Consider the following 21,266-nt stretch of genomic DNA (forward strand, 5'->3'; position numbering starts at 1 on the left):
CACAATGGCTCAGATCAATGACTGGCTATCGTTTTGTTTCTTAAAAGGACATGTCATGATTAGTTTGTACACAAGTTCGAAGTAAGGTCATCTTGATAGTATTAGGACTACAGACTAGCTTTAGAATTAGTATCATAGCTTGAAATTCACTCTTGTATAGAGAAAAATAATCGGATTTCCAGAGTTCATATCAAGTCTTGTTTGATCTTCATTTCAAGTGATACTAAAACATATTTCTTACAATTTAAGACTGTATATTACCAACTATTGGTATTATAGCTGGTGAGAGCAAAGTGGTGCTCGATAAATCAATACAATGTTTCTGTACGCTGTTCAATTACTTCGCGGTTATTAAAAAATATTTAGTTTTACGCTTGTGTTTTTAAGATAATTTTATTTGTATACTGAAAGTTACTAATGACACCCCTGGTGTAAGACTATGAAAAGCTTTATAGATTCGTTTAGTGTTATCAGGCTACATACTCACTTTTGACTCTTAAATCAATAATCCTGTCTTTTATACTTGGCTTTTGTTTTCAGTAAAGCGCTAGTTTTGTATAATCATAAAAGCATAGGGAAACATAATTAGTTGGTTTATTTGTAATAGTTATATTAATATTTATGATAAATAGGCTGTGAAGTAATAATTTTTGTCCGTTTTAAGTTTCAACTTCACTCTTTACTTCCCTCGGAAAAACTTTTTTTTTAAAATTAATCTGTATAAAAAGCTGATCCTTTTGATGTATCTATGGGCATTAAAATTCCGTTTTTTAGAGTTTTGGTTACTATTGAGCCGGGTCGATCCTTACTTACAGTTCGTGAACGAACTGTTAGATTATGAAAGTTGTGTAACCAGTGACCACAGTGAGAAAGAGACACGTTTTGGGATTAACCCGAATGATGGTGCTGAACCAGGATATAATCATTACACCTCAGATTACAGTCCGTCCGTAAAATATTCAATTTCCACATAGAAGCACGCAGCCTCACAAAAAAAAAAAAAAAAAAAAAAAAAAAAAAAAAAAAAAAAAAAAAAAAACACCTAAAAGCTTATGTGGCACTTGCTCCTAGCAGAAAACGCTCAATTGGCTAAATGAACGAACAGGACCTCCCAAAACATAACTAAGACCCTACCTGCTATATCAAAACCTTAACTGTTTTCTAAGTTTGATTGAATACCGTTGGCCAGCCAAGTAGTGAGAGTGATAACGAGAGATTCCCCCCCCCCCCAGAGAAGTCAGATCCGGTGCAGACATCATAAGTGCGCAAATATTAGTCTAACTTCAATTTTACAACGAATTTGTTTTGGGTTCGAGGATATCTTCTTTTGGTAGAGGTCCTGATAACAAGAGCTTAGGGATTTCCTTATTCTACCCCCCCCCCCTAAGAGGCTGAATCAGTCTCAGAAGATGGAGACTGGGCATAACTAAAACATTGAATTTCTCATCTGGCTAAGGTTGGTCTGCGATTTATTTACCAATCCCCCCACCCCCCGCCCCACAGAGGTCCGATCGTTTTTTTAAACTGATTTCTCCAGAAGCGCTCTAGAATAGATAATTGGCCTAGATTTCGCATAAAGTTACTAGAAATCCAAGATACCGCCTGCCACACACCGCCTGGTTCACGCCATATATGAAACATTGCGGTCTCTTAGTATAAATGGAACGCTACGGAAAGAGCAATTTTGTCATATTAAAAAAAAGAAAATCGACAAGAATTTGCGTTTGGTGCATGAAATAGACTAAAATTGGTGCAATATTTTAATAATTCAACGATTTTTGAGAAATAGCAAAAAAATGCCATGATTTTAGCAATTTCTCTCTCAAGGGTTGTATGTTCAATATCCCAGCTAAAGTTCCGCAATTCAGCTTTATCCTAATTTTACTCCTCCCCAAAAGAATTTAACCACCCACCATAAAAAATGAGTCGCACGTGCTTGCAACGACCACAATTTTTCATAATCAAACATTACTTATAAAAAGGTTCAAAAACTTTTCGTGCAAGTAACGTGCAACTTATGTTTGGAGGGGGCACCAACAAAACTTGAGGTTCCCTATCTGCGTTTAGCGCCCCTCTACCCCCGTAATTATTAGTACAATTCTGGACTTTCTGAGGAGCACACACTCCTTTGTCCCCCCCCCCCGCATCCACCACTTATGTTTCTGACTTGATTCAGGCATAAATCCCTTATGCTACAAAAAAAAGTACAAGCTACTAAATTTGGTACTTATGTGTTATACCGACTACACTGTTGTCCGTGATCTGTTTTAAAACCGGTTTCTCTGTGTGCACTCGAAGATAATTAGCTTAGCCTGAGAGAGATAAACTACTATGCAGGTATATTTAATTACATATTTAATAAATAGAACTGATTAGTTTAGGTGTTAAATATAATGCATTCTCGGCGGTCTGCTTTCCATAATTTTCTGTTGTAGTTTCGATAATTTTGTAGCTAAAGTATTAAATTTTCATCATATTTTGGTATATTTCATTATGATTAACCTAACTTCACTCCTTGAGTGTGGCCACTATAATACACAAATACGCTAAATTTTATCTCAGAAAGGGTTTCGAATGTTGTGACACAAATTTTTCATCTTGGTCCCAGCTCTAGACCTTGGGAATATCTAAGATCTCTTCAAAGCACAAAGCAAATTACAGTTGCATTACAAACACTAGACCCAAAACTAAACTGAAAAATAAATAATCAACAAACAATATTTCAATCAGATAGCAAATGTGATTATTTCAGACATAACAATGCCCACTTAGAAGGTAGGGAATTGCGCAAGCAGACTAATAAAATTGGTAAGTTAAATAGTGCTTGTAGCATTATCAATTCTACGATGCCCATATTCAACATCATCACAAACAGTGAATAAAATATACAAACCACCAAAAGCGTTAAAATAAAACTGACGAAAGCCTTAAATTACAACGCTGCTTTAATTCAAAACTAGTTTCAGTAATTAGTTTGTATTAAATGAGGGTCGCCCTTTCCTAAGTTATCATTGATATGACAACTATGCCTTTAGAAATCTTGTCTTTTTTCGTTAATCTCAACATTTTTATGTTTTTTTTTTTTTTTTTTTTTTTGCATAATAAAGTGGTTTGCCTTAAAAAGAAGTTCTGAGTACGGAAAAGGATCTTTTTTTTGTGGATTATGGTCACACCACGAAAGGAGGGGCAAATTATAGCAAGCCAAAGGCTAGATGGCATGACATGATGGCATTAGGGCTCCATTATTTTCCATAAAACTACCTAAATCATTAACAAAGAAGGAGAAAAGCTTAGGAGATAAAGCACATCCTTGTTTCACACCCACATGAGACGTAACCAGCCTAGAAAAATTTCCCATAACCTTCACAGGAAATTTCACCCTCCGATAAAATAAAGCTTACCGAACGACAACCATTTCGAAATTATTTCCAGCTCTGACAATAGCATCTTGTGCTTCTTTGTGTCTTAATTTCAAGGCGTCAATACCGTTGATTGCTAATATGGTATCTCCAGCATTCAACCCTGCTCTTTCAGCTAAACTTCCTCCATTTACCTGAAAAACAGCAAAAGCTGGTCATTACATCCCATACATATTTTGAAAGTGGTATAGCCAAAAAGTTGATAAATAGTCACAGAACAAGTAAACTGTTTCGGACATTACAACAACCGAAACAATAATACAGCAAATAAGAGCAGAGCTGCCACCCCTAAACCTTTTAAAGGCCAGAGCGTCATTTGCGCTGTACTTGAAACAGCATCCAATACCGTATCCAGGGGGGTTACCCGGTTTGAACCCCCCCCCCCCCGAAATGTTTTTTGCCTCGTAAAAACGTAACAAAAATGGACATAAACAAATTCTGTATGCTTTTTTTGAGGTTTTTTATGTAGCCCCCCACCTAAAAAAAATTAGTAACCCCCCACCGAACGAAAATCCTGGATGCGCTTCTGACAGCATCTATTTTAAATAATCTCTTGTATCATTACTACACGGAAAAAATGGGAAATTGCTGATACTTGCTGGAATTAGTGTGACTATATATTTTAAACAATCAAGCAACTACCATTAGCTCTTACCTGTAATTTTGAATAGTATCGTGATTTTCTGTATTTATGTTGTCGATGTTTTGACAAAAAAAAAAAAAAAAAAAAAAATTCAAACTTCGTATCGTCTTCAGTAACATAATAATGACACTCAAGCCGTTAAGAGGTTTTGAGAGGGCCCCACTTATGTGACGCAGCTCTTAATTGTAAAGGTTGAATAGCCTTGTGGCATTATTAAGTTGTTGCTGCAATTATGACAAATAACGCACTGCTCGAAATACAAATCGTTTTCAGTAAAGGGCATATGAAGCCTTTAAAAGATTAGAGGGGCGGTAGTTTTACTTTTATTTGAAGTAATTTCCTTTCGATTTAAGTTTACTTGATTATTCATATTAATTCTCGTTCAGTTTATGATAACATATTCACACAGAGCAGCTTCTGTTCGTTTTGGGTTTCATTTTTTCATTCATGGCAATTTGTGTTTGCTTTGACTTTGAATTATTATTATATGACGGTATTTTTGCTCCTATTAGGTTTTAGTATGGCTCTTTACCTTCCTTTATAAGTAAAATCTTTTGGAAAAGCTTTTTTAATTATTTCTAGAAAGTATCAATTTTTAGGGAATAATTTTCTAGGAATCACCGTGTTTTGTGAATCTTTTAGCCCCACGCTGGTTTCCACAATGCGGCCCTAATAATAACATATCAAAATGACTTGAGTAGAACTTTGGCGTACGTAAATCATTAAACCTAATTATCAGAAGCCATTACACGTTAAATGTATCGGTTTTTCATAATTAAGATATCTTTATGCTAATATTAGCCATAAAGTTGCCAGTCGGTAATGTTGTCATAGCTCAAAGTCATGTCATACGTCAACCCTTCGGGAACCCCCTGTATTTAATCAACAAAACAGAGGGTGTTACCCGGGTCAATAGTTTTAAATGCATGCTTATTAGCTGAATCATCGGATGATGACAAAGTGGTGAAAATAAACTGTAGCTATGAATCACTGTACTAAAATTCCCTGGATTATCTTATGTTTGACCACTTACAAATCTTAATGAATTTGGGAGAATCTGGAATGAAGACAGTTTGTAGACACGTTCCAGAAAATGTTGATGCTAGCAAAAAATTAAAGCCATGATATTTCTTCATGATTCCAGTTTCATTTTCAAACAGTTTGTGGCAACTATAATAGTTTCTGTTCGCTTTAAGTTTTAATGTTGTTCTTTACTTTCAGTTGAAAAAACTTAATGTTTTTTTTGTTAAAAAAAAATATTGCTTTTTTTTATTTAATCTAAAGAAGAGACAGGAAAATCCTCTGTCAAAATTTTTTTCATGGTCATTTCAAATCCCCCCCCCCCCACACACACACACACAAAAGAAATAATACGTAGCGACGTAACACCAAATTTCACCTTTTTTTTGTAGAGCAGTGGATTGATCTCTGCTTGGCAATGCGTGGCCCAGGGTCGAATCTCAGCTTCCGCAAGGTTGGGCGACAATAAAGCTGTGCAAACCGTCTCAAATACAAGCATAGTAAATCTAACATCAAATTTCAGGCTAAACCATTCTCAATGTAAAACCATTTTCAAAAAAAGGACGGAAAAGGCGTACTTTTGACATGGGTTATTACATCTTTCTTGGCTACTTCAACACTAACCTATCACGCATCACCCCGTCCCAAACACATGACATTATCTCAGATCAAAGTTCCAATAGACTTTGCTGAGCTTGTCAAGATTAAAAAAAAAAGTTTTTTCAACTGAAAGCAAGGAGCAACATTAAAACTTAAAACGAACAGAAATTATTCCGTATATGAAAGAGGCTGTCCCCTCCTCAACGCCTCGCTCTTTACGCTAAAGTTAGACTCTTTTTCGCAACTCTGTTTTTTAAAACAATACAAAACTTTAGCGTAAAGAGCGAGGCATTGAGGAGGGGACAGCCCCTTTCATATATGGAATAATTTCTGTTCGTTTTAAGTTTTAAAGTTGCTCCTTACTTTCAGTTAAAAAAACTTGCTTTTTTATTTAATTTTTGAACGTTTTTGAATTAATGCAGGTTTTGATTTTGGCTCACCGTATATGAATAATTTAAACAAAAAATTTATATTAATTTTACTTTTATTTGGTTAAATGGCTTTCTCGAAAGTTGTTTAATTTTATTTACGAACGTTTTTATTAGTAACAAATATACGTAACTTTTACTAAAAAATCTTTGGCTTAAAGAGCGAGGTATTGACTAGGGGGCGATCCCAATCATATACTTAATAATTTTTGTTCGTTTTAAGTTTTGATGTTGCTCCTTACTTTCAGTTAAAAAAATTTTTATTTTTTTATTTAATTTCTGATCGTTATTTTTAAATAATTCTGGGAAATCCGGCACCCCCTTCATAGCAATGTCCCTTCCCCCATGGAAAGATCCTCCCACATAGCCACCCCCACTACCAGAAAAAATCCCCTACAAAACAAATAAACACGCATCCCTGATTTTTCTTCTGGCAAAAAAATACAAGATTCCACATTTTTGCAGATAGGAGCTTGAAACCTCTACAGTAGGGTTTTCTGATACGCTGAATCTGATGGTGGGATTTTCATCAAGGTTCTATACATTTTAGGGGGTCTTTCCCCTTTTTTCGAAAATCAGCCAAATGTTCCCAGGCACGTAACTTTTGATGGGTAGGACTAAACTTTATGAAACTTATATATTTGAAATCAGCATTGAAATTTGATTCTTTTGATGTATCTATTGGTATCAAACGTTTTTTAGAGTTTCGGTTACTATTAAGCCGGGTCACTCCTTACTTACAGTTCGTTACCACGAACTGTTTGAAAAGTATTAAAATTCAAAATCACTCAATTGAGACTTTTTCGTATTTTCAAAGGGATTCATGGCCGATAAGAAAATGGCAATGAGTATGAAAAAGATCAGGCGTTTCCCCGTCTCCTCAGAACAAAAAGTGTAAACGCCCGCAATATTTTGAAAAGATGATGGTTTTTATGGTCAAACAAAACACAAACTTTTCAAAGTTTTGCTCCCAGGCAGGAATTCGTATCGAGGTTCGTACCGAGCCAATTGCCCTAGATGATTGTGAGAGGGCTCATTCAAACGGAAATTAAAAGTTCTAGTGGTTTTTAAGTAACCAACAAGATTGGATGCTAGCTAGCCTCCCTCCCACGCGCTGATTTTTCCCTAAAGATATCCGATTAAATTTTGAGACAGCCATTTGGTCCAGCATAGTTAAAAGGTCAAATAGCTATGGCTTTAGGGATGACATGACCCCTGGGGAAAGGGCTGTAAGCTATGTAATTGGCCCATTCTTTGCAGACAGTATTTGTTACTAGGAAATAAGTTTGTCCCCATTAAGAACAACTCCTGAAACAAAAGGACCGTCAAATTTGAATCAGAAATATTTTCAAACAACTTTAAGACTGTAGTGTCAAGAGAGAGGTTTGAGAAAGGAGGAGTCCTGCTCATATACGGAAGAATTTCTGTTCGTGTTGAGTTTTAATGTTGCTCCTTACTTTCCACTTGGAGAAACCTGTTCTTTCATTTAATTGTATTATGAGTGATAAAGTACTGAAACTTACAAGTAGATGCAGACGTTTGCCACTGATTCCCTAGACTATAAAGATGGATGAACAGGGGAGGGCGGTCCCATTATGGAGGCTCTTCTTTACCCAAAACTAGCCCTGGCTAGGTTAAAAATACCCTTATGATGCGTCACACCAACACTCAGTATTTATTAACTACTTTTATTTTTACCTATGTTTGATATTTCGAAGTATTAGAGGCCCATCCACAAACGATGAGCAACAAATAAAACTAATTCTGACCCTAAATGCCTGGGCTATAGCTTTTACTATCTAAAATGTTTATACTTTGAAATATCAGTTATTTTGTATAGTTATAAAAGTGGCGTACGAAATATATAGCCCTTGCAGTGAATTGTTTGCCCAATCCAGTTTTAGATAACTCCCTGGCGGTTTAGAATTAACTACTTTCTTTCAATGTTGGTATAGGTTAGAAACTTTGACCAATAAAAATCGGCATTTAAAATTGTTGACGAATTAATCTACAATAATCGATATAAAAGTAATTGAAAATCTCCGCTAGGGAATCTTGAAGATGAAATCTATTATCTGTTAAACTTTTTGTTCCTATTCTTCTTGGCTAAACACCAGGACGCGTACATTGTTGGGACAGATAACAAGGCAAAGTCGTAGTTTAGATAGATCTAGTGTGATTCAGCAAAATCAGTCTATTACGGTGGTCTTGGCGGGGTCGTTTTAACGCAGAGACCCGAAGGACACAAGCCCTGGGGTCCAACCAGTACATGAGCCCCCCCCCCCCATATACAGATGAGCATGCTAAAATAATATTTTCAAGCGAACTAGAGAATCTCTATATGAGCCCGCTGGGTTACCTAAACCAGGGAGAACGCTTAGTTTGACAAAGACTACCTCAGATATTAGGACCAGAAAAGTGTTTTGAGGGACGGGAGCCATCGCTTTCTATTATTCTCTACGAAATAGTTGGAAAGCCTCAGAAAAGAGGATTTTAAAATTATATAATGTTGGTTTATAAAACATACCATGCACATGTACATATACACTTAATTCACGGGGGGGGGGAGGGATAAAGATAAGAAAAACATCGAAATATCAAAAATATATCAAAATTTAAAAAAAAATTGTGGGGGAAATTTGTAAGATCTAGATATTTCATGGACGGGCACACTCGAAAGCCCCTCTCCAAGATAAATAGCCGTCAATGTGTTTCTTGTCAACTATACTTTTCATAGGACATTTAACATCGCTTTGGGCTAAAATTAAAATCTTTAAGTTTTTTTTTTGCAAGAGTATTAAAAAAAATGAATTACATCACCTAGAGTTTAAAATTTCAAAGGATAGAACGGATAAACTTGTTTAGGGCCTATCGTATTTAATGAACTTATTTGCTTTATGATTCCAGCTTGACTTCTGATAATTTCCAAGGAAAACGTATACAGCCAAAGCCCCGAAACACTTCATTACATTTTTTTTTTCTTAATGCGGACATTCACATTACATGTCAAATGGTTTAGTTTTATTTGATTAAAAAGCAAAACATTTTTTTACTAGGAATTTTGTACTGATTTTTTTCCACTGTATAAAAAATCAAACAGTACCTATTGTCAAAACTTTTGAGAAAATCAAGAAAATTAAGGCCATAATAAACAATTCATGTAAACAAAAAATTGACTTAGAACGAATGTTAACTCTCTTCCCCTGCCCAAAGTAACCCAATCAATCTAAGGAAGCAAGGCCATACCCAAGGGTGGGATAGGGATTTGAATCCCCGCCCCCCCCCCAAAAAAAAATGTTTGTCTGACTTTTTCTGACCCCGAAAAAATTCTTTCGTAAAACACCCCTTGAAAAAAAATCCTGGATACGGCCCTGTAAGGAAGGTTGGTTCCTATCTAGGGTTTGTTGGAACCATGTTTTAAGATTTATATACCTTTTAGCACACTGAGAGAAACGAAAGACAATTTGCTTTTTTTTGGAAGGAGGGTAGCACAGGATTCTTTACAAACGAGACGTAGCCGTTCATACAACCTTTTGTCTTAATTAAGACGTTGATTCTCCCTATTCGTTCATTATCTTAAAATTTACCTTAGCCGTGATTCAGGGTTGGTGAAAGGATGATTAACGCTTAAAACGACCACATTGACATTTTTCTAGAAAGGAAAAAGTTACAAAAGACCTTAAAAAACACACACAAAAAATGTTTCATTCAATTTAAATGTTATGCAACTTTCCACTTTATATTCAGATATTACTGCTCTTCCAAATAGATAGCAGATGCGATGCTTGCCTATTTAGTAGCCAATTCTGATCAATATTCGAAACAAATCCTATAAGAAAGATAGTTATTATCAAAAATCCAAGCATTCGACGCGATTCATTTTTCTCAGCCCATGGCTGGCCTGAGAAAAGTTTCGCTTTTTTTTTAGGGGAGACACGATGTTCCAAATTTTCTCATGGGAAGTATGCAATCAAATGTCATTCGATAGGTTTGGCTGTTGTATCTGGCAAAGTTCAAGCATCTCGGGAACCGGCCACTGTATTTTTAGCCAGTTCTGGCTTTATTCCCAGTTTCCAATCTGTCCGAAAGATCCATCCTATGCAAAAACAATTTATCTAACAGATAACCAGGTACCGAAAAATACAAAATAAATACTAAAAATAAAGTAAAATTTAGCTTAATAGATCCAACGAGAAAACGAAAATATAAGCTATGAAAATATGAAAAAGGAGAATATGCCAAGATATAGCCTTAACCACAGATATTAATCAAGGTTAACATAAAGAAAGGTATAATTAATTAAAAATTCGGCCTTAGGAATCAATTTAGAATTATTTCTAAGGTAAATAGCAGCAAATTTTTTTAAGGTCCAATCTTTCCACTCCAAAACAGGCTGAACTACTTAATATTTATAGTTAATGTCTTTATAAACTCAAATTTTCTCGTTGCAGCAAAAAACAATGCAAGCCACCTTCCCTGCAGCTAGCCGAGCAGTACTCCCCACCTCCTAAAACACTTCGCATAAAACCCCCTATAAACTCCCTCAAAAGCGGGGTTGCTATTTGTGTGCCAAGATTCCCACTGATCTAAGCGCTATAAAAACAAAAGAGTAATATCATTCGATTCCCCATTTAACACTGTTTCCAAATATAATAATGGCTACCATAACAATTGCTTTCCAGCCCCCCCCCCCCTTAAATTGAGTCGGATAGAGCCCTACGCTATATACACAACTTCGCTTGTGCATGCCGTAAGGAAAGATTTCAGGGAAATAGAAACTTTCTGGGAGGGTGTAAAGAGGGAGGCTTGGTATAGATTTGGATGGAGGAGGGGCGTGCGGCTTGGTGGGCTGCGGTGAGTTGTTAGTAGCAATAGTATTTTGCACTATGAACTAACTATTGATGAGAAAAAGTGACAAAAAAATAAATGAACCAACGGAGTCAGCAAACCTTTAAGCCTATGGCAATATCTGGCTCCAATAGGGTTAAACGGGGGTGGGGCTGGAATAGAATTATCACAGTAGCATGTTCGGAAAGTTTTGGGTAGGCTATTTGTTAGTTATCCCGACCACGCTCAAGTTCTTATGGTTAAAACCGGTTTCTCTGTCTGCATTTGGAATTAATTAGCTTAGCCTCAATGAGATAAACTACTATACAGGTATATTTTAATTAAATATATATAGTTGGTTAGGAATTTAATATAATGCGTTCTGGGTGGCCTACTTTCCATAATTAAGTAGTAGTTTCATAATTTTGTTTCTAAATTATTATATTTTATAATAATAATAATTATTATATTACCTTATTCTGATTAACCTAAATTCACTTCTTGATTGTAGTCGGAATAATTAACAAGTACCCAGTTTTGAGTTGGAAATCTAACAGCACTCAACTCTTTTGTTATTACAAAGTTTATTTCGGAAAAGGTCACACACTAGAGTGGTAGCAACAGTTGGTTCATAGTGACAATGAAGCCAATTTGGAAAAAAAAAATCAGAAAACTTTTGTGTGTAGCCTAGGACTACATCTAGCCCTATTAGGGAAGCTAGGAAGTAATTGTCACTGTAGCGACCATTATAGCCTATTCGAAAACAGAGTTGAATAGGGAATCGAAATCTTGGCACACAATTACCGGTCAATATATACGAAATCATATTATTGAGTTAGGACTAAAGTGAATACACCATTCAATGCCTTTTTTATGCTGATTAGGAATATAATAAGCATTTCTATCCGAAATGTATTTCAGCCCCCCCCTCCCCTATATATGCCAATTCAGGGTCAGGTATAGCCTATATAGGGGAGGGGGGGCTGAAATTCATTTTCGATACAAATGCTTATTATATTCGTAATCAGCATAAAAAAGGCATCGAATAGTGTATTCACTTTAGTCCTAACTCAATAATATGATTTCGTATATATTGACCCAATTACCGATCGTGATCTTAAAGGTACAATGCTAATATTCATCCTCCCCCAGGAAAAATACTAGCGATACCCATACCCCCTGTCTATCCCGCACAAATTGTAGGCTAATGTGACGAAATTTAAAATGGTGTTTAAATTTTGACATTACCTTTTGTACGGTAATTGGGACTGAAAAATCTTTTCCTCCTTGTATCCTAAATCCCCATGGCTGATTATCAAACTTGGACAACTTGATAGGCACCTGTGCCATAATTCAGATAAACACGCACGCTATTTCTTAGTATAAAAGAACAATTGAGATGCTTCCAGTTTGAACGTTCGGAGCCAACTGACAAACTTCCACTGATAGAATAAGGATGCTTCCTGGTTCCTTCATTCTCAAAGAGATTTGATTTCTTTCTACTTCTCTGAAGAAAAAAAAACATTAGATTGATCCGCATCTTTAAACTAATGGTAATAATTAATATAGATCTATTACACGCGAACGATTATGTGATTTGTTGCGTATCAAATGGTTACCCGATTAGCTAATGTCAGGGAAAAAATAGATGCTAGAAAACAAGTTGTATCAATCACTAGCTACATCCGTCCATGCGTTGGGTTAGGGTCAGACACACAGCCAGGGTAAAGGAACTCCGGGTCTGATCCACTCCCCTCATTTGATAGTTTTACGATATTCCCCGAAATCTCCAATAACCCTCATGTAATTGGACAATTTTTTATGCTTTCCGAACCATATTTATCCCTAAAAACAACCCCCTTCTCCCCAGAACCTACAAACATACCTGGATACAGCCCTCCCAATAAGTAATTTTAGAAAATCTTCCCCTTGGAATTGATGTTTTTAACGCTGATTATTAAACAACCAAAAGTTCGGATATTTGGACCTTAACCGCACTTTTTCTATAGCATCCCACCTCTTCCCTAAAAATAATTTTACCGAAAATACTGATGTTAAACCTTAACCGCACTTTTTCTATAGCATCCCACCTCTTCCCTAAAAATAAATTTACCAAAAATTCGGATATTTGGACCTTAACCGCACTTTTTCTATAGCGTCCCACCTCTTCCCTAAAAATAAATTTACCTAAACCTGCCCAAAAAAAATTCCACAAAAATATAGATGTTTTCACTTTAGATTTTGTAATTCAAGTTCTACAAATAAATAGCTTATAAAACTTCCCTCTATTTCCCTGAAAATACGGGAAAAAAATTAAAATTTCAATTGTAAAAAATAGTGAGATTTTGCAGCAATTATCAATTAATTACAACAGCAACTCCGTGTTCCTGAAGCTGATAAGGCTTTACGATTCTTGCAAGTTACTCCTTGTGATAAAGGAAACATCTTTGGACAATGACACTTTGAAGCCTAATAGCCAAGGCAGTATCCAGGGAGGGTTAGGGGTTTACCCCCCCCCCCCCGAAAATTTTACCCCATTCGTGAAAACGTGACAAAAATGAAAATAAACAAATTTTTGATGCGTTTTTAAAGTTTTTTTGTAATCCTCCGCCCCAAAAAATCCTTTTGTACCCCCTCCCCCTGAAGAAATCTTTGTGTACCCTCCCCCTGAAGAAATCCTTTTATAACACCCCCCCCCCCCTGGAAGAAATCCTGGATACGGCCCTGCTAATAGCACCTAGGCTGTAAAGTTCAATCGTCCAAAATGTCTTGATTGGCGCATTTTTGGCTGTAAGCAACCTTCCGCCAAATTTCAGATGAATGTAGACAGTTTAGTACGGAAGGTAGGTGGAACTCAGAAGTGAACGCCTCTCAAAATCCTCTTTGTTCCTGTGGCCCAAAAGTACTTACTTCTCGGCAGAAAATCTGGTTGTGAGAAGGGGAGGGCAGCCAGGAGGCCACAGTTCAACTTTACGATTAAAATCATATACATATTGATAACCACTGCACGTTTTTGAGTTCAACGTTCCTATAAATTCTACTTAAATTTAAAGGTGGAAAGGGTCGGGGTGTTGAAGGGTTAATCGTCCGATATTGGTTTTCAAATCATGCAGAGTAACAACTCTTGCGAGATTCTGCTTCAAACTAGCCACACCATGACAACTGGTCTGCTAAAAATTTAGCATTGCAAGAGGCAGGGAGGGGGTGTTGAAGCGGTTAAGGTGTAGTCGTTTTTTATATAAGTAATTTACCGACTTCTTGCAGTCCTGGCCACAATAGCACGGAGATAAATAGTTAAGTGGCGCTACATTTGGAGAGCAATATGGGCGAAATCAGAAAAGAGTTTCAGCACTGTTAAATGATGATTCGTTATTAGTAGCAACAGCAAACTAAGCAAAGACTCCATGTAGCCTCCTGTGTAACCTTCTGTGTAACCTCCATGTAACCTCCTGTTTTGATCATAAAAAGTGTGTTTCAAGAAGTTCCAACTTTTTATAATACCTCACTCATATTCCCCTTTTTCCCCTCTGTTTCATTTCGAACAAAGAAGAACTGATCACTTATTGTTTAATGACGGTGAATGCTAAAATTATATGAAATTAGATAATAAAAGTAGTGCAAAAAATTTACCCAAGGTTTTAAAACCAAAGTTTTAAATTTATAAATGATAAGGAATTTAGAACATTTTTCTTTAACACGTTCCGATCCCAGTCCCCTCTTGTGGGCACCGTGGGCTTTTCCAGTGTTACTTTTCATCGTGTCTTTCATCGCGTTAACTGAAGCTCATGTTGAACTATCATGGCTGCAGCGATAGCTGCAAACTACTAAAGAACGAAAAACAGCCCATAGTAAACAAAAGCTAAAAGTACTTTTAAAATAAAATTGTCGATCTAGAAAAAATCACCACGAATCACTGAATGGTAATTATTATTTCGATTAGTTTTAATAGTAAAATGCTAATTTGAAAACAAATTTACATAGATTGAAAAAAAATCCTGAAACTCCTCTAAAATTGCACTCGATTGAACCGAACAGTACATCCTTAGAATTATTATTGTCGATACAGGAATCTTATAGCGTCCTCATCTTGAGTAACACAAAAAATCCCATTTTTGCCTGGGTAGCACTTTTGTGTCCGCTACTTGACTTGGTTGTAGAAGAATAAGCAATAGTTCAGTAAATCTACAAAACTCTGGGACAAAATTGCAATATAAAAGATAGGTACACCGTCTTTTAGAGTTACACCGTCTTTTTTCGCTGGACTTAGTTAAATTTTCCCCTTTAGAAGGGGAGGGGAAGGGGGAAAATAATATCCTCGAGTGTTGTGCGATATGGCTGGTCAAAATGTTGTCCCCAGGGTTTTTTGACTCGACGACTTAAAAAAACATGGTATTAGATTCGTATATTACTTTTCTGCAGTGTTTTCACCGTAGGGGAGACAATGCATCAGGCCTTCGGAGAACATGGGCAGACTTACATCTACTACTACTACTACTAACAACTCACCGCAGCACCAAGCCGCCTGAGGCCAACATAGCTACGTACGCTTCTCCTCCATCCTAATCTATTTAAAGCCTCCCTTTTTACACCCGCCCACGAAGTTCCCATTTCCTTTAAATCTTTCTTTATGACGTCCTCCCACCCCAGACGAGGACGACCTGCTTTCCGTTTAGCCCTAGATGGTGGGCCGAAAAGAAAAATCTTCAGCAATCTGTCATCCTTCATCCGCACAACGTGTCCTCGCCACCTCAACCTGTCTTTCATTATAGCCCTAGAGTGGTATTGAACCACATTTTTCGTGTAGCCTATTGTTTGAAATACGGTCAGTCAGCCGAGCACCCAGAACAGTCCTTAAGTAATTTCTCTGGAAAACATCTAGCAAGTCTTCATCCGCTTTTTGGAGCGTCCATGTTTCAGAGCCATATTTGACCGCTGTCATCACTGTAGCTTCTAATATTCTAATCTTGGTTTACAGACTTATCTTCCTATTCTTCCAGACTTTTTTTTAACTGTGAAAAAACACCCTGAGCCTTGGCTATTCTATATTTAACATCTTCACTGCTCCCACCATCTTTACTAATAATACTACCAAGGTAAGTGAAGCTGCCCACCTGATCAATCTTTTCATTACCCAACGTCACCTTTTAATCTTCACTTATTCCTAGCCTTAGTGACTTAGTCTGCCTAACACTAATTTTCAAACCAATTCTAGCACCATGAACTCGCAAAACCTCTAAAACTTTATTCATTTTGCTCACACTTTCATCTAGGATGCTTAAATCATCAGCATAATCCAAGTCCTGGAGACTTTTTATTTCCTCCCCATTTGATTCCGTGGTCTCCCATTGCCTTTCCTGTGCTCCTTAAAACAAAGTCCATCAAAATAATCCATACAAAGGGGGATAAAACACAACCCTGCTTAACTCCTGATTTAAATTCAAAACCAGCTGCTACTCTCATTTCCTACATTAACCACATCAGTGTTATTCTCGTACATAGCACTAATCACTTCAATGTTTTTGTCTGTAATATCGCTGAAGGATAAGACCTTTGGTAAAGCTGTTTTATCAACAAAGTCGAACGCTTGCTCATAATCTATAAAACTGAGAAGCAAAGGTGTTTGACAATTCAGGCACTTCTCAATTATTAGCATAAGACTGAAAATTTGGTCGACACATCCTCTACCTTTTCTAAAACCGCAGTGCTTTTCTTTTAAAACTTTGTCTACGGCATCTCTCAGTCTAAAAAGTATCATATTACTAAGTAAGTTAATACCTACAGAGACCAGACTAATGCCTCGATAATTAAGACATTCTCTTTTATCATCTTTCTCATAAAGTGGCTGAATTAAGATTTTCCGAAAATCTTTGGGTACTTCCCCTTTTTCAAAAATCATATTCACAATCTTCAATACCTTATTTCTAACCTCTGAGCCACCATATTTAAGAAAATCATTTACCACCCTATCAGCACCTGGAGCCTTATTATCTTTAACCCTTTTAGTACTGCCGCTAATTCCTCTTCACAAAACAAATCTTCCTTCACATCCAAGGTATCACAAACTTTTTCATTTTCCTCTATATTTTTTCCTGCAACTCTATCTCGGTTAAGCAAATTCTCAAAATGTTCGGCCCATCTCTCTTTAGTTTTTTCCTTATCGCTAATAGCGACCCCAGCCCTATCTTTAACTGGGCCAAGTCCCGATTGACTACTCCCTCTCAATTTGTTAACGTGTCAGTAAAATATTTTATTTTTATGTCGTGTAGCTGCATCTTCCAGATCCTCGACAATTTTATCCATTGCCTCCACTTCACACCTCCTTAGTTTATATTTTAGTGCTTTCTCCACTTTCTTTACATTTCTTTTGTTTTCATACGATCTATCACTCAGATAATTCTTGTACAAGTCATTTCTCCTTTCTATTAAACATAAAGCTTTTTCACGAATATTCTTAGCTGCAGTTCTAGCTTTCTTCCCTAATACACCTTCAACAACTTCACAAATTATTTTTCTAAAATTATTCGAACCATCTTCCACATTATCAAATTTTAAACTGTCAAGTTTAGTATTCAACTGTTCCAGGAAAGTTTCTCTCAAATTCTCATCCTGGAGTCTACCAACATCATAACTACCCGGGAGGTAGTTACCCTTCCGAAATTTCAGCTTTAAATTAACCCTTGACACTACTAGATGGTGATCTTTACTTTTAACATCAACAACAGCACTTCTATATACCCTAGCATCTTGTATTGATCCTGCCAGTCCTCGGTTTACTATAATAAAATCAATAAGGTTTTCTGGCTTACAAACATGTGAATACCATGTTAACGTGCTAACCATTTTATGACCAAATATTATATTGGTTATAACTAGTTTTTTATGTCTACAAAATTACAAAAGTCTGTATCCATTACTGTTTTCTTTTCCTACACTAAATTTACCTAAGCTAGTATACCATCTATCCCTATTTCTACCGACCTAGGCGTTAAAATCTCCCAGTAATAATACCATATTTCTACCTGGGACCCTGTCTATTTGCTCTTGTAACTGTAAATAAAATTCATCTGAGTGACTAGTGTCTTCGTCAGTCGGTTCTAAAGGAGCGTATACTACTATAACTGATACCCTGAACTTTTTAGTCATAAAATGAGCAATTAGTATTCTATTATTAATACCTTCCCAGCCTAAGCAAGACTTAGCAGCTTCCTTATTAATCATGAGCCCTATTCCTTGTTTACGTACCCCATCCTTCCTGCCTGAGTAAACAATTTCTATATCACCTAATTTCATGCTTCCTATCCCTGGGATATGAGTTTCTGAAATTCCTAATAAATCCATTTCGAATCGTCTGAATTCGTCAGTCAAAATGTCGATACGATAGTCATTTTTTAATGTCGTAACATTCCAAGTTCCCGGATACCAGTGCAGAAGGGGATCAAATATCTTCTCAAGTCTACACCGAAGTGCTTAAGACGGCTTAGAACCGGACAGCAAGAAGTCCCTGGGACCTCCATGAATGGAGGCTTTGTGTAATCCTGGGCCCATCTTGGTCACAACATGGTTTTCAGCACTTGGCGATGCTCTTCTATCAGCAAGAGTCAAAATCCTGCACAGACAGTCTCAAGTCTATTACCTCCGACTCATTATATATTCATACCTACAAATATTATGCTACAAGGGGGAGGCAACCCATAATAGATAAATTAGCTAGGAAGAGGTTTTTCAACCCAAAGACGCCCATTAAAACATACCAAGCCCAGAAAAATTGTCCATTAGTCAGAATCCCGTGCGAATGCTGTATCGTTTACTAGGCTATCATTTCTTCGAGGGGTGCCACTCCTCAAGTGGGACTAGAGTTGACCGCAAGGTCCCCAGTCTGGTGGATACCCCGAAAAGGTTGAGACAGCCCTTTGCAGTGGCCGTTGAGAATAGACCTATATCTTACGCATTAAAGCAGTTGTCCTCCTATAGAGCATCCTCCCGCGATGGTGTTCTGCATCACCATGCAATTTAACCCATTACTGGGAGAAGGTTTGTAACTCATGGGACTTGTGAACAAACCAGTGGGCCCTTTTGAGTGTACATTTTTGGGGCCTTCTTCCTCCTCCGCCTGTATTTATGACCCCGGGTGAGGGTGCCCCAGTTTCTATTATGGACCCCCAGGGACAAGGTCCCCCCTTGGTCCGTGCCTCCTATGGAGGTACCCTACATATATCTAGAGCGTTCCCCTATCGCCACCTGGGGACACGATAAATGGCTTAGGGGAGGCCAGGAGCATAAAAATGAAATTAATTAAAAATATTATGTTTCCTTAAACATGGAAAATGGTATAGTCTTCTGTATGACTTTTTAAACATCAAATTATTATAAGGAAGTATGAAAAAAGTTATACAGAAGACTTTTTGATTTTTTTATCTAATATAACTCAGAATTAACTTGTAAAACTAACGTCTAGCCAAATTTATTGATTTACTTTAACATTAGCTTGTAAAACTAATGTAAAAATTTATATAAAACTAATGTCTAGCCTGTTTTATTGATTTACTTCAACATTGGCTTGTAAAAATAATATAAAAAACTAATGTAAAACTAATATAAAGCTAATATCTAGCCTAATTTATTTATTTACTTCAACATTAGCTTGTAAAATCGGCTGGGAACCACTGCTCTTAGGTATTGAACCAAACTACAGGAAAAATACAACAAATCTACCAATTGGAAAAATTTCATTCAATTCGAAGTTTAATTTATTTTTTTAATTTTATAATATTAGCAACAGAAAAGAGTCAATTAATAAAGGTGAAAATACTGACATAATATTTCTATCATATTTTTCTATCATAATATAATATATCTATCATAATATAATATTTCTATAATATTTCTATGACATAATATATCATAATATTTCTATCTTGGTGGATAAATGCCACAGAACTATCAACTGGAAATAATAAATAACCAGCTAATTAGTGAGATCAACTGATTTTTTTCACCCAAACTTTTTGCTAGTCTCTACAATACATCTCGCTAGTCTTACCCTGCCAAGAGATAAAAATGGCTATTCAGTAAGGTTGGATCCAGGGGGGGGGGGGCACAGGGTTTGACCTCCCCCCCCGTAAAAAATTGCCAAACTTGTAGAAACCTAACAAAATGCTTGTAAACAAATTTCTGATGTGTTCTTTAAAGTTTTTTGTACCCTCCTCCCAAACAAGAACCCTGAATAAGCCCTTGCTATTCTGTTTTCTTATTTTTGGGTTCGCACGTTTATTTCTATGCTCTATCACTAGTATGACTATGACCTGATAGAAGGAAGAAAGTGAATTCCTTTTTTCTTATAAATAGATAGATAGATAGATATTTTATTCAACTGCTAGGCTATACACAAACATTACAATGATTATATAAGACAACAGCCAGTATACACTTAAATAAATGGTATAACTACTAACAACAAACAAAAACCTTAAACTCATTATTTACATCTTTTGAAACCCTCTGTTATAAATCCAGTCACTGCTATAATCGTCTCCCGGGATGAAGATTTAAGGATCCCAGGAAAAAAACACTTCCCCTTCACCTACATACTTCAATCTCAAATCTAAAAGCCCCTGGCACACCGTCGAAAAATGGAGCAAATTTTCTTCCTCCATATCACATAAAGAGCAAGTATAACATGATCTCAGGCTCTGAGCATTTCTCTCAAACACTTTTAATCAACTTTTTAAGGGCAAACCATTAGCTCGGACCTAGCCACAGACGCAAGTTTTCCGGTGGTAAATTCAGCTTAAAATAATATTCTAGTCCAAAAGACTTTTTTATCTTAGTTTAAGACTCTTTTATAAGATATTTATTTTATAAATAAATTTATAAATAAATATTTGTACAGAAGCACATAGACAACAATTCCGCAAAACACATGAAAATAGTTTCTTAGACTCGTTAGCCATTTGAAAAAAATAAAATCACAATTCTTTGGGCTTGCTTGGAAAGTTGCCAAGGCACATGAGTAAAACTTCTAGGAGTAGGTCTAAGGCCTGAATTTGGGCCTGTTAAGGTTTTTTGAAGCTTAAGTTTAAAATAGCCTTTACTTTCCTCTGAAAAACTTATTTTTCGGAAAGTTTTTTTTTTAATTAATTTTTGTTCGTTTTTGATTGCAAAAAGTTTCAAGTTTTTAATGTTCCTTATTTCAAAATCAATCTTTTTTAAAAAGGAATATCAGCAATATCTAAAGAATGACTTACATCGACTATATAATTTAAACATAAGACAAAACTAAATGTAAAAAATGAAACAAATCAGGTAACTTCGGTAATAACAGCAAAAGAT

The 21,266-nt window shown here is 36.2% G+C and overlaps 1 protein-coding gene across 24 annotated transcripts in view; it reads right to left on the minus strand.

Annotated features, from left to right (window-relative positions):
- The window catches only part of Zasp52 (Z band alternatively spliced PDZ-motif protein 52), a 165,038-nt gene extending 152,664 nt beyond the window's left edge, over positions 1-12,374 (minus strand). For 17 of the 24 annotated variants that reach the window (XM_089089782.1, XM_089089778.1, XM_089089768.1 and 14 more), the window contains exons 1-2: positions 12,186-12,372; positions 3,402-3,553 (exon numbers count right to left, since the gene is read on the minus strand). In XM_089089782.1, coding sequence (XP_088945908.1) covers positions 3,402-3,553; positions 12,186-12,287 — 254 coding nt within the window. In that variant the 5' untranslated portion in view covers positions 12,288-12,372. Of the gene's footprint in view, positions 1-3,401; positions 3,554-12,185 lie in introns of all 24 variants that reach the window. The other 7 variants (XM_089089787.1, XM_089089785.1, XM_089089781.1 and 4 more) reach the window with 2 other exon arrangements.
- Between the last annotated feature and the right edge of the window lie 8,892 nt (positions 12,375-21,266).

This window comes from Artemia sp. Qi Xiang Cuo, chromosome 5, assembly GCF_049724085.1.
Source record: "Artemia sp. Qi Xiang Cuo chromosome 5, ASM4972408v1, whole genome shotgun sequence".
Classification (NCBI taxonomy): Eukaryota; Metazoa; Arthropoda; class Branchiopoda; order Anostraca; family Artemiidae; genus Artemia; species Artemia sp. Qi Xiang Cuo.